This window comes from Morone saxatilis, unplaced genomic scaffold (genome assembly GCF_004916995.1).
Source record: "Morone saxatilis isolate NCDOM2014 unplaced genomic scaffold, NCSU_SB_2.0 Contig20, whole genome shotgun sequence".
NCBI lineage: Eukaryota > Metazoa > Chordata > Actinopteri > Moronidae > Morone > Morone saxatilis.
Window position 1 is genome coordinate 80666 of NW_023339763.1, and position 12885 is coordinate 93550.

The following is a 12885-nucleotide window of genomic DNA, read 5'->3' on the forward strand; positions in this document are numbered from 1 at the left end:
GGCAGGAGGCTCCATCAGGATCGATAAGAATTATTAAACTTGAATTTAACAGTTTAATTTATTAAATAAACTGTGAAAAAATTATAGATTGGCAAAATATATTTGAATCTTTTTATGTGAAAAACATTTTCTTTAAATAATCAGTGATTTTATGATATTTACAGATTATTCTTGTTATTCTACATTAAACATGTAAACTCACAGGATATTTTATTAATATAAGAAAAGATGTGTAAATGCAACCAGGACCCAGTGAGTCTGTTATATAATGCCCCCCCCCCCGCTACCGGTGCCGGGCCCCGCTCCCTCAGCAGGGCTCTGCAGGTAAAGCCTCTTGGCTCGGCCTCCGGCAGCAGAGCGCTGCAGCGGGACGGCCTGATCTCATTAGGGAGTTATTTTAGGTGCTCCCTTGATTTTTCCCTCCAGGACCTAAGAGGTTTAGAGAGTCCTGAGGTCTCTGCCTGCAGAGTCACTGCAGCCTGGATGTCGGCCGGCTCCCGCTCCTGAAGCCCGCTGGCCTCGCTGCTTGTTCCCGCCATCGAGCTCTCTGCTGAGTCCTCCACAAGTTCTCGTCTGAGGTCATCTGCTGGTCCTCCTCCGGTCCTCAGGGCGAGCAGAGTCCCTTCCTTTTACTTTGACCGCAGCGATGGGGAACCACGGCTCGAACCTGGACGACATCCTGGCGGAGGACATGCACCACTGGTACAACAAGTTCATGAGAGAGTCTCCGTCGGGCCTCATCACGCTGTTCGAGCTGAAGGCCATCCTGGGCCTGAAGGGCATGACTGAGAACGCCAACAGCTACGTGGACCAGGTCTTCTTAACCTTCGACATGGACGGGGTGCGTCTCTCTCACACACACACACACACACACACACACACACTCACAGAGCTGGGGTCTTCAAAATAAAGGTTCTGAATTAAACACCGTGAGAAATCTGTTATTTTCCGTTTTATCTTCGCCTCTGATTCAGGTTCTGGTTTCACTGGACTGGGACCAGTTTCAACCTCAGTGGAGAACAAACAGTCTGATGTGTTATTCAAAGTGACACAATAAGAAGTGTTGATTCATAATAAGACATAAATAATAAAACATGTTCATGTTCCTCACTTCAGTATTTTCTGATTCTAAAAAGTCTGTTTGAACAGAACTTCAGTATTTCTACTGTACTCGATTACATTTCTCTGACAGCTGTAGTTACTTTTACTGATATTCAACTTACCGGACACATTTTTTACACTATGACAGGAAGAAGATCGTTCACTGGAGGAGAAGCACATAATGTTTTTACTTTATAGTAACATTCATGTAAAAATACTCCATTACAATTAAAGTACACAAGTATTCTCAGCTTTTAAGTATCAGCTGGTAACACTTGTGTACTTTTACTTGTAGTGGAGTATTTTTACATTCAGGCTCCACACATGAGCAACGTGAACGACCTCATTTCACAAACAGATTTAAAGCTTTCAAATAATCTTAAACAGTAACACTGTATAACACTGCTGGCCCCTGGGGGCCCTGTACAGCTCATTAGCTTTCTGATCAAACCCTGATCGAGGTGGTCGAACCGGAACCAGGTCTTGATTGGTTCTGATTAATGATGAAACATCCTCCAGGCTTTAATTATCATTTTAATGTTTAATTTAACTTCAGACTGAGAGACGACCGTTAGCATTGTGGCTAATACAGATACACTGATCAATGCGTCGCTGGATATAAAGTCACAAACAAATCAGTTAATATAAAGTAATATTCTAAAGTTCTAAGCTTTGTCTCTTCTAACAGGAGAGAAGAATAAAATATAGAGTATATTTATAATACATTTATCTTTCTCTGTGGTCAATCAGACCTTAACTTATTAAACAGCTACACTCAATTATTGGCTGCTTGTTTATCAAAAATAACTTAATAATATCTCATGTATATTGTGTAATAATTGGACCTTACAGTAAATTAATTTCATTTTACAGTTTTATTTAGTCGGACTGAGACTTTGAAGTTATGAAATTCTTTTAATTTGAATGGTTGTCTCAGTGTGAATTTGAGTTAGCTGATGTGATTATCTGGGTTGGACAGGTACAGGTGCACTCAGTCAGAGGGGAAGTAGTCTTTAGGTGTCTAACCTTCAGAATAAAAGCACAAACATACAAAGGCTGGGTCCTGCAGCCGCCATTAACACATCTGCAGTTTAAAGGTTAACAAATCTGTTTTAGAACAAGAGACTGAAAGAGTGCTAATCAATCCTCTCACAGCGAAGGACAAGTTCAAGTTCTTCGGTTTGTTGTTCTTCTATATCGTTGATGTTCAAACTAAAACTTAATGGTGAAAAATAATCAATAATTAGGGAGCATTTTCCCCTTTGGTCAGCCCTGTTCTGTTTGCTAGCTAAGATTAAATATATAAAAGTCGGCACAAACCTGTGAAACCTCTACAGTTAAAAATGTTTGCTAATACATTGGAATATTTGTCATTATTAATAACGTTGGATATGAGATCTCACTTTGGATATGTAGCTATTGGTTCATGGAACTATTGATTAGTCCATCAACAGAAATCTGTTTGCACAGTTGAGTCATTTTCCTGATAAATTACAGACAAAATGATGAATTGATAGTTGATGGTGGATTAATTGACAAATGGAATATTATTTTTTATCCCAACAACTCAGATAAACATGTTTTTTTGTGTTTTTATGATAAAAATAACTCAAGGTCCACTGACTGTCTTTTATTTGGAGCTTTTACTGCATCTCATGTTTTTTTTACCTGTGGATGGAGTTTGCTTTGTCGTCTTAATGTAATGTCATATGATGACTCCACTAACAGATGAAGACCATGAAATGTCAGTCGACCTTGAGTAAAAATGATTTGGTTAAAACTATTTACTCGGATCTCAAGCTTTTATTTTGAAAATTAACCAAAACTTGTATTATTTTAGTGATATTAATGAGAACTATTGAAAATGTGACAAACAGGACATTTTATGAGGTTTTCTGACATCAAACGTTCAATGACGTTGTTGAAATCAGCTTCAGTCTGTGAATCAGGAAAGATGGCTGAAGCAGCACTTTCATTGGCTCTCTGTCTAATTGGCTTTCAGTGTTGGCATGCAGAGCCATTATCCCGCTGTGTGTGTGTGTGTGTTAATGGCGAGATAAGTGGATTCAGAGTGTGTAGCGGTGAAGTTCACTGAGGATGTTCTGAGAGCTGGAAGGACACCAGAGATCACCGGGCTCTGATTGGTTCAAACGCTGGATTGTTCTCACCAATAACTTTTCATGGTCAAACGTTCTGTGTTCAGTTATATTCATATGCAATATATATTCAATATCTTTTGTTGATGATCAGAGGAATCATAATGATGAGATCATATTATTTTATAAAAGATTAATTATGACATGATAGAAAATGTTAGCTTCACTACATTTTAATCACAGTAAATTCGATTTCTTTGGAACAAAATAAGACATTTGAATAGACGTCCTCTTGACTTTTGAGAAACTACATTTTACAATATTGGCAGGAAGGACAAAAGCTAATGATTCCTAAAGTTCAAGTTTCCATAGCAACAAGCCGCTCAGCCGAATTTCTAGACTAAATGTGTCGCAACAGGTCGACACGTCCTGTTTCCAGCTGAGAGATTCGTCAGAATTTGCAGGATACAACCAGAATCCATGCAGTGTTTGCACAATCCAGACATAAGTGCTGCTTTCTCACAATGTCTGCAGACTACTGTACATGTACTTGTGTAACTTCAGGGTCACTCCCAGTGTGGGAACTTTTAGTGCTTTTCTGCTTTGAATCTGTACTCAGATGATCTGAGGTCAACAGGAACAGAATAACCTTTTTATCCTGAGTTTCTCAAGTCAAACAGAGAAGTGCTGAGAAACCAGAGAAGTGAAAGTGGCAGGAAATTTATAATAATCATCATTAATACCTTCTTTTTAAATGTCTGAACACAAAGCAGCCACACAAGAACTTTGTGTGAATGAATGAAGCCGGACCAAACAACCAGAAATCAGTAAACATACAATTAGACAATTGACGCCAACTTTCCAAACTCTACAGGTTTAATACCCAACTTTAGTTCTGGAAAACTCATCCAGGTTAAAAAAATCTCTTTTCTGTCTGCAGGATGGGTACATCGATTTCGTGGAGTACATCGCAGCCATCAGTCTGATGCTGAAAGGAGAAATCAACCAGAAACTAAAGTGGTACTTCAAACTGTTCGACCAGGACGGCAACGGAAAGATCGACAGGGATGAACTGGAGACCATCTTCTCGGTAACAATTACACAAACAGACCTCACAAAACACATGGGCGCGAGCAGTTTTTATCCCCATGTAGAGCATCATCATCATTATCATCATCATTACTATTATCACTGAAGAACCAGACAAAAGCCTCATCCACAGGCCTTTTCCACCAACACAAAGCTGGCTCTGTTCGGAACCTGATAGCACCAAGGTTTGAAAACCAGAGCTAATGTGGTCAGACAGGATGATCATTACAGGAGGAGGTGGGGAATGAAACCTTTACTTCACACCAGAACATCTGATGTGCTGGTACGAGCTGATGATTGCTTTCTGTGGTCATATTGGTTCCCTGTAGGTCTGTTTTCCAGACAGTGTTTGTGTGGAGTGAATCGAAGAAGTTTAAATTAAAATGGTTGGAAAAGTCGCAGCCACAATCAAAGATGTCATATAAAACACCTGAATCAGATGTTTTATCACAAGGTTTTTGGGGGAGCTGCTGTTCTTTCTCTGGATGTTGAATATTCAGGACAACAGACACATCAGCTGTGTGATTCGGGTGAAAAGTAAATCCCATTGTGGAAAAATATCTTTGATTCTTGATTCTGAAAGGTGTTTCTCTATTTTCTTAAATATTTTTAAAGATGCTGTTAAATGTAAAGACTTTCCCAAACCAAACCAAGAGCTGCTGTTGACATTTCATTGATGATGAACATTTTGTGTCCTGATATGTGAATTAACAACATTTACTCATTATGTTAACTGTCAGCTCAGTTTGCTTCAAAACATATTTACTGTTGCTAATTTGCTGTATATAAATGTAGGCAGGTTTCAGCTGTGTGCACAACAAATTAATACAATTTATACAAACACACATTTTGCAAAGATGCCAAATACTTGAATTTAGAGGAAATGTGTAACCACGGAGGCTCGGGACATCCTGATGGAAATGTGCAAAAGGCCTTTTCTAACTTTAAACAAATGTCAGGGAGTCTCTAGCAGCTCTGAGTGAACGGACTGAATCAGCAGTAGTGACGCCAACAGAAAACTGGGCTGGATTAGCTCTGAAATTAGACGGGTGTTAATCTGCTGAATGAGCTCAATCTATCAGCCGACAGGAAGCTGCTGGAAGTTTGACCCAGTTTAGTCTCAACGTCAAACCAGTCTGAAGGTTGTCAGAGAGTCCAGTCAGCAACGTTTAACCCTCTCTGAAGATTACAGAGGAAATGGAAAACTATTCATATATTTTAGTACTCAGGACAATCAGGACATAATCAAATGTTACAAAGAAACTGGAGAGTGAAATGACTCTTTGATATGTTGAAATGGCAATTTGAATATTTGAATTTAAAATACTGAAATGGAAAATAGAAAAAGAAACCAAAAAACATTAAATAATACTTTCATTTTATCTTTTTAATTTTCACTCATCATTCTGTAATCTTTGAATCATTTCATTAAATAATCATCATTTAGAAATAAGTGAACGGATTCTTAAAGGCTTTAAAAAGGTTTTAAATCTTTAATATTCAGTCAGACTGTGTGTGTCTCCCCCTGCAGGCCATCCAGGACATCACACGGAACAGAGACATCGACCCCGAGGAGATCGTCTCGCTCATATTTGAGAGGATTGACGTGAAGGGAGAAGGTAAAGGACAAGAAAATAATGTGCTGATAGTTAATAGTACTGATGCTAAAGGTTCTGCTACTATAATCACTGCTGCAGGCCAACCCAGTATCAAACCGCAAACCACTCTAAAACTGGACTGACAGATCTGTTAAAATGCTAAATCCGGAAATCATTTTCAACATTACTGCAGTGCTGCCTGAAATTAATGCCAGTACAGGCAGCAATACGGACTGTATCTTATAAAGCACCTTTCTAGTTTTCCGACCACTCAAAGCACTTTTACCCTACAGCCACAGTAACACACATTCATTATTCATTCACATTCACACACTGATGCACAGCAGGAGGAGCCGGGGATCGAACCAACAACCTTCTGATTCCGACCCGCTCTACCTCCTGACCCACAGCCACCCAATGATGAGCGATAGTGGTTGGCTTCGGTCTCACTGAAAAACTCATTGCATTTCTGGTGACTACTTCATAATAAAAGTCAGCTCATGTTGCTCCAGTTAAATGCTTTTAATGTGAAGCTGCAGCAGCAGGAAGTTACTACTGAAGGTCTTCAAGGGAACAAACTCGTTTGAACTAGTCACTTAACGAAACTGAAGTCAGATATCAGTTTTAATGTTTGTACTCAGGACTTCCTGGGGGTACCGGTGCTGAGTGGATCTGGTGAAGTCAAATAACAAATAAAAGTACTCGTTATAACCTCTCGACTGTCTTTTGACCCCTCAGGTGAGTTGACCCTGGAGGAGTTCATCGAGGGAGCCAAAGACCACGATGACATCATGGACATGTTGAAGAAAATGATGGACCTGACGCCGGTGTTAATCATCATCGTGGAGGGCCGGGCAGGATAAGAGCCGGAGGTGCATCAGGACAAAAAAGACTATATAAATAATTATTTTATTAAATTATAATAATAATCACCCCTCACCCCCGTCAAAAAAAGACTTGCCCCCTCCCCTGACCGTCTTCTTGAAGACACCTGAAGATCTGTAGTCCGAGTGAGGCAGCGGAGAAACAACGGACGCTGAGACTGTAAAACTTTGCGATGTGATTGGCCGTTCAGCCTCTGAGCTGCTCCCTCGCCTCCGGGTATCAGGAGGAGAAACAAACTCATTTTTGATATCTGAGGACTTTTGATGATTCTGTTTTCGGAAGGCAACCTTGATCCAAAAATGTTCAAACCCACAGAACTTCATCATATTGATGGTTCCAGTTTCCAAAGATTCCACATATTTCCCGGGTTGGGTGTCGAATCTCAGCAACTCTTGGTACCTGAAAGTGTCCAGAAGTTGTCACTGAACACTTTCTCTGATTGATAATCTTCTTACTCTTTGATCAGATAGAACCTGATTTCTTTCCAAATTTTGCCAACGTTAGACTGTATTTTATCTCGTTTTTGTGCATCTGTTGCTGGTTAGACGTTTAAAATGTAGGGACGTTCAACAGATACAACTTCTGACAGAAAAACATGTTCATATTTTATCCAAAGTAACATAGTGAAACTGTGCTGTCAGCATCAGACATTAGCATCATAACCTTTCATACACAGCTCAGGGCAACAAAGGCTGGCAGTGATTTAATATTAATATAAGTTCTGATATAAATATCTGACAACAACAATAAAGTACATCAAAGAACACTTTTAATAGAACATAAACCTTTTAAACTTCTTGCATAAGAATGAAAAATAAAATAAAAAGCCTTTAAATGTGCAAAAAAAGATCTATAATTTATAAAATATATATAAAATAATTTCTACCCAAACAATAACTCCAGTTATAAACTGTAAAATAACAAAAGTATTTTCCTGTTTCAATCAATCGAATGATATCAATTTTAGACATATGAAGAGTTTAAACGCCATCCTCTTTATTTTAAACGTTCTTCAGCCGATATCTGTCATACTGTGGTACGAATCGATCACTGTTAGAGGTCGGTTAGGTCTCTGTGAGCAGAGCATGCTGGGAGTCTGCAGTGAGCTGCTCTTTGCTCTGAAGCTGCTGATCCTCTTAATGCTGTAAAAGGTTCAGCAGCCGGAGCCGTAATGGAGCAGATCTACCACCACAGAGGAAGAGGTCAAGAGGAAGAGAGATGGGAGGAGGAAGAGGAGGAAGAAGAAATCACCTGAAGGCTCGAAAGAGTTTAAAAGTTTAAAACACAAAAACGGACTCAAACAGAAACACTACTTTTATTAAAACCTACTGAAGGCTTCCAACTTAATCAGAGATAAGGAGGATTCACAGACAAAATAATCCTCGACAACCTGATCCAGACGCTCCTCTGGCACCAGGCCAGTCCAGAGACTCACCAGGCCAATCCAGGCCAATCCAGGCCAATCCAGGTGTGATTCAAACATTCATTTGTTTTCATTTAAAGGATTACAGGTGTTTAAACTGCTTCCATTTTCACATTGGTTTTAATATAAACAAGCAGAAACCATGTTGGGACCAATCAGCAACCTCCTCCGGCTGCAGTTCCTATAACTGCCACTAGAGTCTCCATAAGGTCCCATATCCAAATGTCCAACAGCAGAAACAAACATGTTTACGGCCTTTTGGTCTCTAGAGATTTTAAACTGTACGTTTATACAACTCGCCCCTTTAAATGATATTAAGGTTTAAAGTTATGAATAATTAAAGGTTTGGCTGCTTTGAGTGCCAGGTAACCGCCGTCACAGGTAACCAGGCTTCATTCAGCTCTATCTCTTTACATATGGTTGGTCAGGACAGCTTCACAGAGCCCTACGGGGGGACGTCACCCAGTTTTAATCACTATGGTTCAGACGCGTAACAACATGTACACATTATTTTACAGCATTTAGTTTTGTGCGACTGGTCTCTTATTTTGAAGTTCAAAGGAATATACTGAATGACGTGCGTGATGTAAACCTTTTTACTTTTATACGATGACGTGTGAGACAAGATCAGGACGACGGGGACAACGTCTGCAGAGTGAATCATGAACCTGGTGGTTGGAGAAGAGGAAGAGAGGCCATTTTGTCCTTAAAGCTACGAGCTGGTAGTCATACAGTCAGAGCTAACCTGCAGCTTAGCATCAGAGCTAACAGTTCTTATAGTGCAATAGAGAGATCTCTACAGTCCAACTGTGTTCTGTAAGAGTCCACTTTAACCAATCACGTTTTGTGTTGCCTTATCAATAAAGTTTTTAAACAAGTGTTGTCTTTTATTCAAACTCAACCCGGAGAAAACACAAACAGGATATATTTATGTTTTTATTGGAAAATATAGAACAAACAAACAAACAGCAGATGTGTCTTTCAGCTCTGTTTTAGTCCTCATGCAGTTTTATTAAAAAAACAGGAAGTAGTCACTCCTGGTCGGTGTGTTCCATCAGCTGACAGCGCCTACATTATTCCAGATGTGTGTACGCTCATTATTCGGGCGGAGGTCTGTCCTGAACCTGCTCAAGAGTCTGATCTGATTTACACGTTGATTAAAAGAAGAGCTGGAGACACTCGGCCCCGTCACCAATCCACCAGTTTGAAGAGCCCAAAGTTAAACAAAAGGTTTCCCATCAGTGTGACTTCCTGTCAGTTGTACAGAACAGAAACAGAAACACAAGAGTTGTGGTTGTTCGTTGTGCACAGTCGTCATTGTTCTCTGGATCTCAGACTGTTTAACATTTAGAAATCAGCGGATTATTTTCATTAACAGGCCGGCAGTGTGTCAGCTGACTCAACCCACAGCGGCTGAGCGTCAGCGAGCGGCGTGGAGATGATCAGAAACTGATGCTCCCAAACTTCCTGTATACAATATAATATTCCACAAGAAGAAGAAAATCGGAGCGGGAGCCACACAGAGGGGTTTGGAGAGGTGTGAGTTGTGCTCGAGGGCACGCGGGCAGCAGCTGTTGGGGCTCTAACCCGCGACGTCTCACAGCTGTTTGGGTTTCTCGTCCTGCCGCAGCAGGCTGGCGTACAGACGCAGGAAGGAGTACGAGACGCCCACTGAGCAGTACACCGATGTCGCCAGCAGGGGGAGGAAGGGCAGCCTCTGTTGCCACGGCGACAGAGGGAAGATGATCTCGCAGGCGATCGCAACGGCAACCAGTCCCGCAAGGTAGACGGACTCCAGAGGACGCAGCAGGGACCCCTGACCGCTGAGAGGAGAGAGTCAGTGAGACACAGAGCAAAGCACTCTGGGTATTGGAGTCTTTGTTACTGTCAATGCGTCTGTGAACACCGTCTGACTTCCTGTTGACGTTATTCTTTATAAACACAAACATGGAGTCTGAAACTGCTCGTACAGCTTTTATTTCACAGTGAACCCTCTCAGACATCACGTCCTGCTGGAGGTCTGTGAGGTCAAATAAAAAGTATTATTTAACTTTGATATAGAGCCAATAACAGTGTTTACCTGTACAGTTTCCTCAGAGCAGCAAACGAGAAGATCACAAACATCAGCATCAGAGCCACTTTGATCGGCAGCTCTGAAACACAAACAGCAGGAAGGTCTGAGGACTCAAACACTCAACGAAGACTCTGTCTGTCTGTCTGTCTGTCTGTCTGTACCTGAGGGGGTGAAGATCAGTGGGAACAGCGAGTAATGACCCGTGGTGGTCAGGACCAGGAATATCCCAGCATCCTCTCTGCTCTCCACCGCCAGGATGCTGCAGGGAGAGAAGCACACAGAGCTCTTTGAGAGAACGTCCTCAGTGGGTTCCTCAGGTTCCTGTGGAGCTTCATGTCTCTTACCTGAGGGGCAGGATGGCGATGAGGACAGCCTTCTCGTGGACGTGCCAGCCGAACATGAAGGAGGCCAGAGCGCAGAGCAGCAGGCAGCGCAGAAACCCCCGAGCACCGCGAGGACGCCGCCAGATGGACGCCACGGCCGGCTTCAGAGGGTCAGAGGACAGAGAACGCCGTCAGACATGAAGAGACGCAGATAATCAATATTCCCTCAGTAAAGTCTCACCAGGATGGAGAGCAGAGTGCAGACCAGGGTGACGGAGGGAGAGACGGAGGGGAGGACCGAGTGCTGAAACTCCTGAACCAACCCGCCCGTCATGGAGGCTCGAGGAAGCTCCGCCTCCTCCAGCAGCTTCAGACGAACACCTGAAGCACATAAAGAATCACTTATTCCCCGTGGCCCTCAGAACCACAACGGACTCGTACAGTGAGACAGGAGGAGGAGGAGGCTCACCTAGCACCGCCAGGACTTTGTCCAGCATGTTGTAGAGGGCCCAGATGTTGGGGGCCCAGTAGGCGTGACAGAGGCCCCGCTTAAAGGGGAAGAGACGGGACAGGACCTGAGGGAGCTGACCCTGGAATCAACATCTCTTCATCAGTGACGGGAAACAAACTGCTGTTAGGGAGTTTTATTCTGAAGGGCTTCAGCTGTGAGCGCTCAGCGACACTCACCATGGCGATGAAGGGCCCGAAGGACAGAGCGCACACGGAGACCACGATGGCGCCCAGAGCCATCAGACGGAGCGGACTGAAGCTCCTCCAGTTCACAGAACCATCTGCACAAAGACAGAAAGATATTAAAGTCAATATCTGTGGGTCGGATCTCCATGGAGACACTTTATAGACTTTATAGATCGATTGATCAGGAAGTATTTACAGATCAATAAAGGAAAGACCCCCCAGTGTCGGGCCTACAGGAGCGCCGTACCTTTGTGGTCCTGAGTGAAGCAGTAGCTCCGCAGCAGGTAGATGCCGTACGCCGGCGCCACGTACAGGTAGATGTGCTTCAGGTTGAGCAGGATGGCGAACAGCAGCGCCCCCTGCAGGTGCTGAGACTGTTCAACACAAAGAGGGAAACCATCGCCTTTACTTCATGTTTCAGAGTAAGAGCGTGCGCATTTCAGAGTAAGAGCGTGCGCATTTCAGAGTAAGAGCACGTGTATAAGGGGTCAGATGAACCGGTGGTCACACGGTGGTCTCAGTCTCAGGTGTTTACCTGCAGGTGTTTGGCCACAGACAGCAACAGGAAGCCAAACAAGAAGCCGTTATACTGGAAATGAATATCTGACAGTGTGAAGGACGAATCACGTTCATCAATTTCCTCTCTGATAGCAGACGGCGGCAACAACAACAACAACAACAACAACAACAAGGTGTTTCAACAGGAGAGAATGGATCTGGACCCACGGTGGTTTTTGTGCAGCAGTTAATAGGAAACGTTGTTTAAGAAACATTTATAAGAATCTCTGACAGACTGGTGGTTCTGTTTGTAGTTTTAAATCTAAATCCACAATCATTAAAGAGAAATGAAATGAAAGCTGCTCTGTGGAGTTTTGTTCTGTTCTGTCATTAAACTCATTGTGTGAAACTTTGAGCTCGATAATGTATCTTTAATAAACCAGTGAGGGTTTCATCAGTGGTCTTGTTGTTGCCTCCTGATCCACAACGAACCCAAACATCAAGACTCATTGATCCTCCAGGAGGAGGTTTTCAGTTTAATGTGTGAAGGATACGGTCGACGATGAGGAGGCCGAAGTTCCAGAGCAGCAGAACAGCGAGGACGAAGGACGGGCGGCTCAAAATGTCCCGAGGGCCTTTCTGCTCCTGAACGCACCGGCAGCACCTGCAGGAGAGCAGAGCCAATCAGGATCGAGCTACACTTTGTTGTGATGTTTGTTTAGTGAAACTCAGCCTGAGTTCCTTTAATCGGAGCGCTGCCACTGTGCGTCTGCTGCCCCCTGCTGGCTGAGCACTGAGCAGATGAAGCTGAGAGAGAATATTCAGACTCACTCTCTGACAGCGAAGATGAAAACCAGGTCAGTGAAGATGACCGACAGCCTCTGGAAGAGAACCGTAGCCGGGCTGGCGTAGTTCAGATTCTCCACCACCAGCATGTTTCTGTCGAAGTGCTGAGCCACGTGGGACAGACCGAACTCGAACCAGGCGAACAGCGGAGGGTAGTCCAGAGTCCACTCCGACGTGTTCTACAGCGACAGAATAACAGACACAGAGTCACATTTTATAGTTTAATGAGTTGTATTCTGTTTCTGTCCACTTTAAT

The 12885-nt window shown here is 42.9% G+C and overlaps 2 protein-coding genes across 2 annotated transcripts; one reads left to right on the top strand and one right to left on the bottom strand.

The window, feature by feature from the left end:
• The first annotated feature begins 478 nt into the window (after positions 1 to 478).
• On the top strand, positions 479 to 8091 carry guca1d (guanylate cyclase activator 1d). Its single transcript, XM_035666734.1, has 5 exons — positions 479 to 841; positions 4138 to 4287; positions 5818 to 5905; positions 6623 to 6738; positions 8002 to 8091. Exons 1-5 carry the CDS (start codon positions 647 to 649, stop codon positions 8089 to 8091), a joined length of 639 nt encoding a protein of 212 aa, XP_035522627.1. The 5' UTR covers positions 479 to 646.
• A 1548-nt stretch (positions 8092 to 9639) lies between these two features.
• Positions 9640 to 12808, bottom strand: alg8 (ALG8 alpha-1,3-glucosyltransferase; the record flags this gene model as incomplete). The annotated part of the gene is given in 11 exon segments (XM_035667139.1): positions 9640 to 10015; positions 10273 to 10345; positions 10428 to 10525; positions 10611 to 10750; positions 10831 to 10970; positions 11059 to 11179; positions 11277 to 11380; positions 11533 to 11659; positions 11821 to 11888; positions 12338 to 12447; positions 12615 to 12808. Coding segments are annotated over 11 exon segments (1401 nt in total), but the record flags the coding sequence as incomplete, so codon positions are not given.
• Positions 12809 to 12885: the final 77 nt, after the last annotated feature.

What these genes read in the sequence shown, in the direction of transcription:
- guca1d (XM_035666734.1), top strand. Translation starts at nt 647, where the DNA reads ATGGGGAACCACGGCTCGAACCTGGACGACATCCTGGCGGAGGACATG. An exon ending in TAACCTTCGACATGGACGGG is followed by an intron (nt 842 to 4,137) that starts GTGCGTCTCTCT and finishes TTCTGTCTGCAG; the next exon opens with GATGGGTACATCGATTTCGT. An exon ending in GATTGACGTGAAGGGAGAAG is followed by an intron (nt 5,906 to 6,622) that starts GTAAAGGACAAG and finishes TTGACCCCTCAG; the next exon opens with GTGAGTTGACCCTGGAGGAG.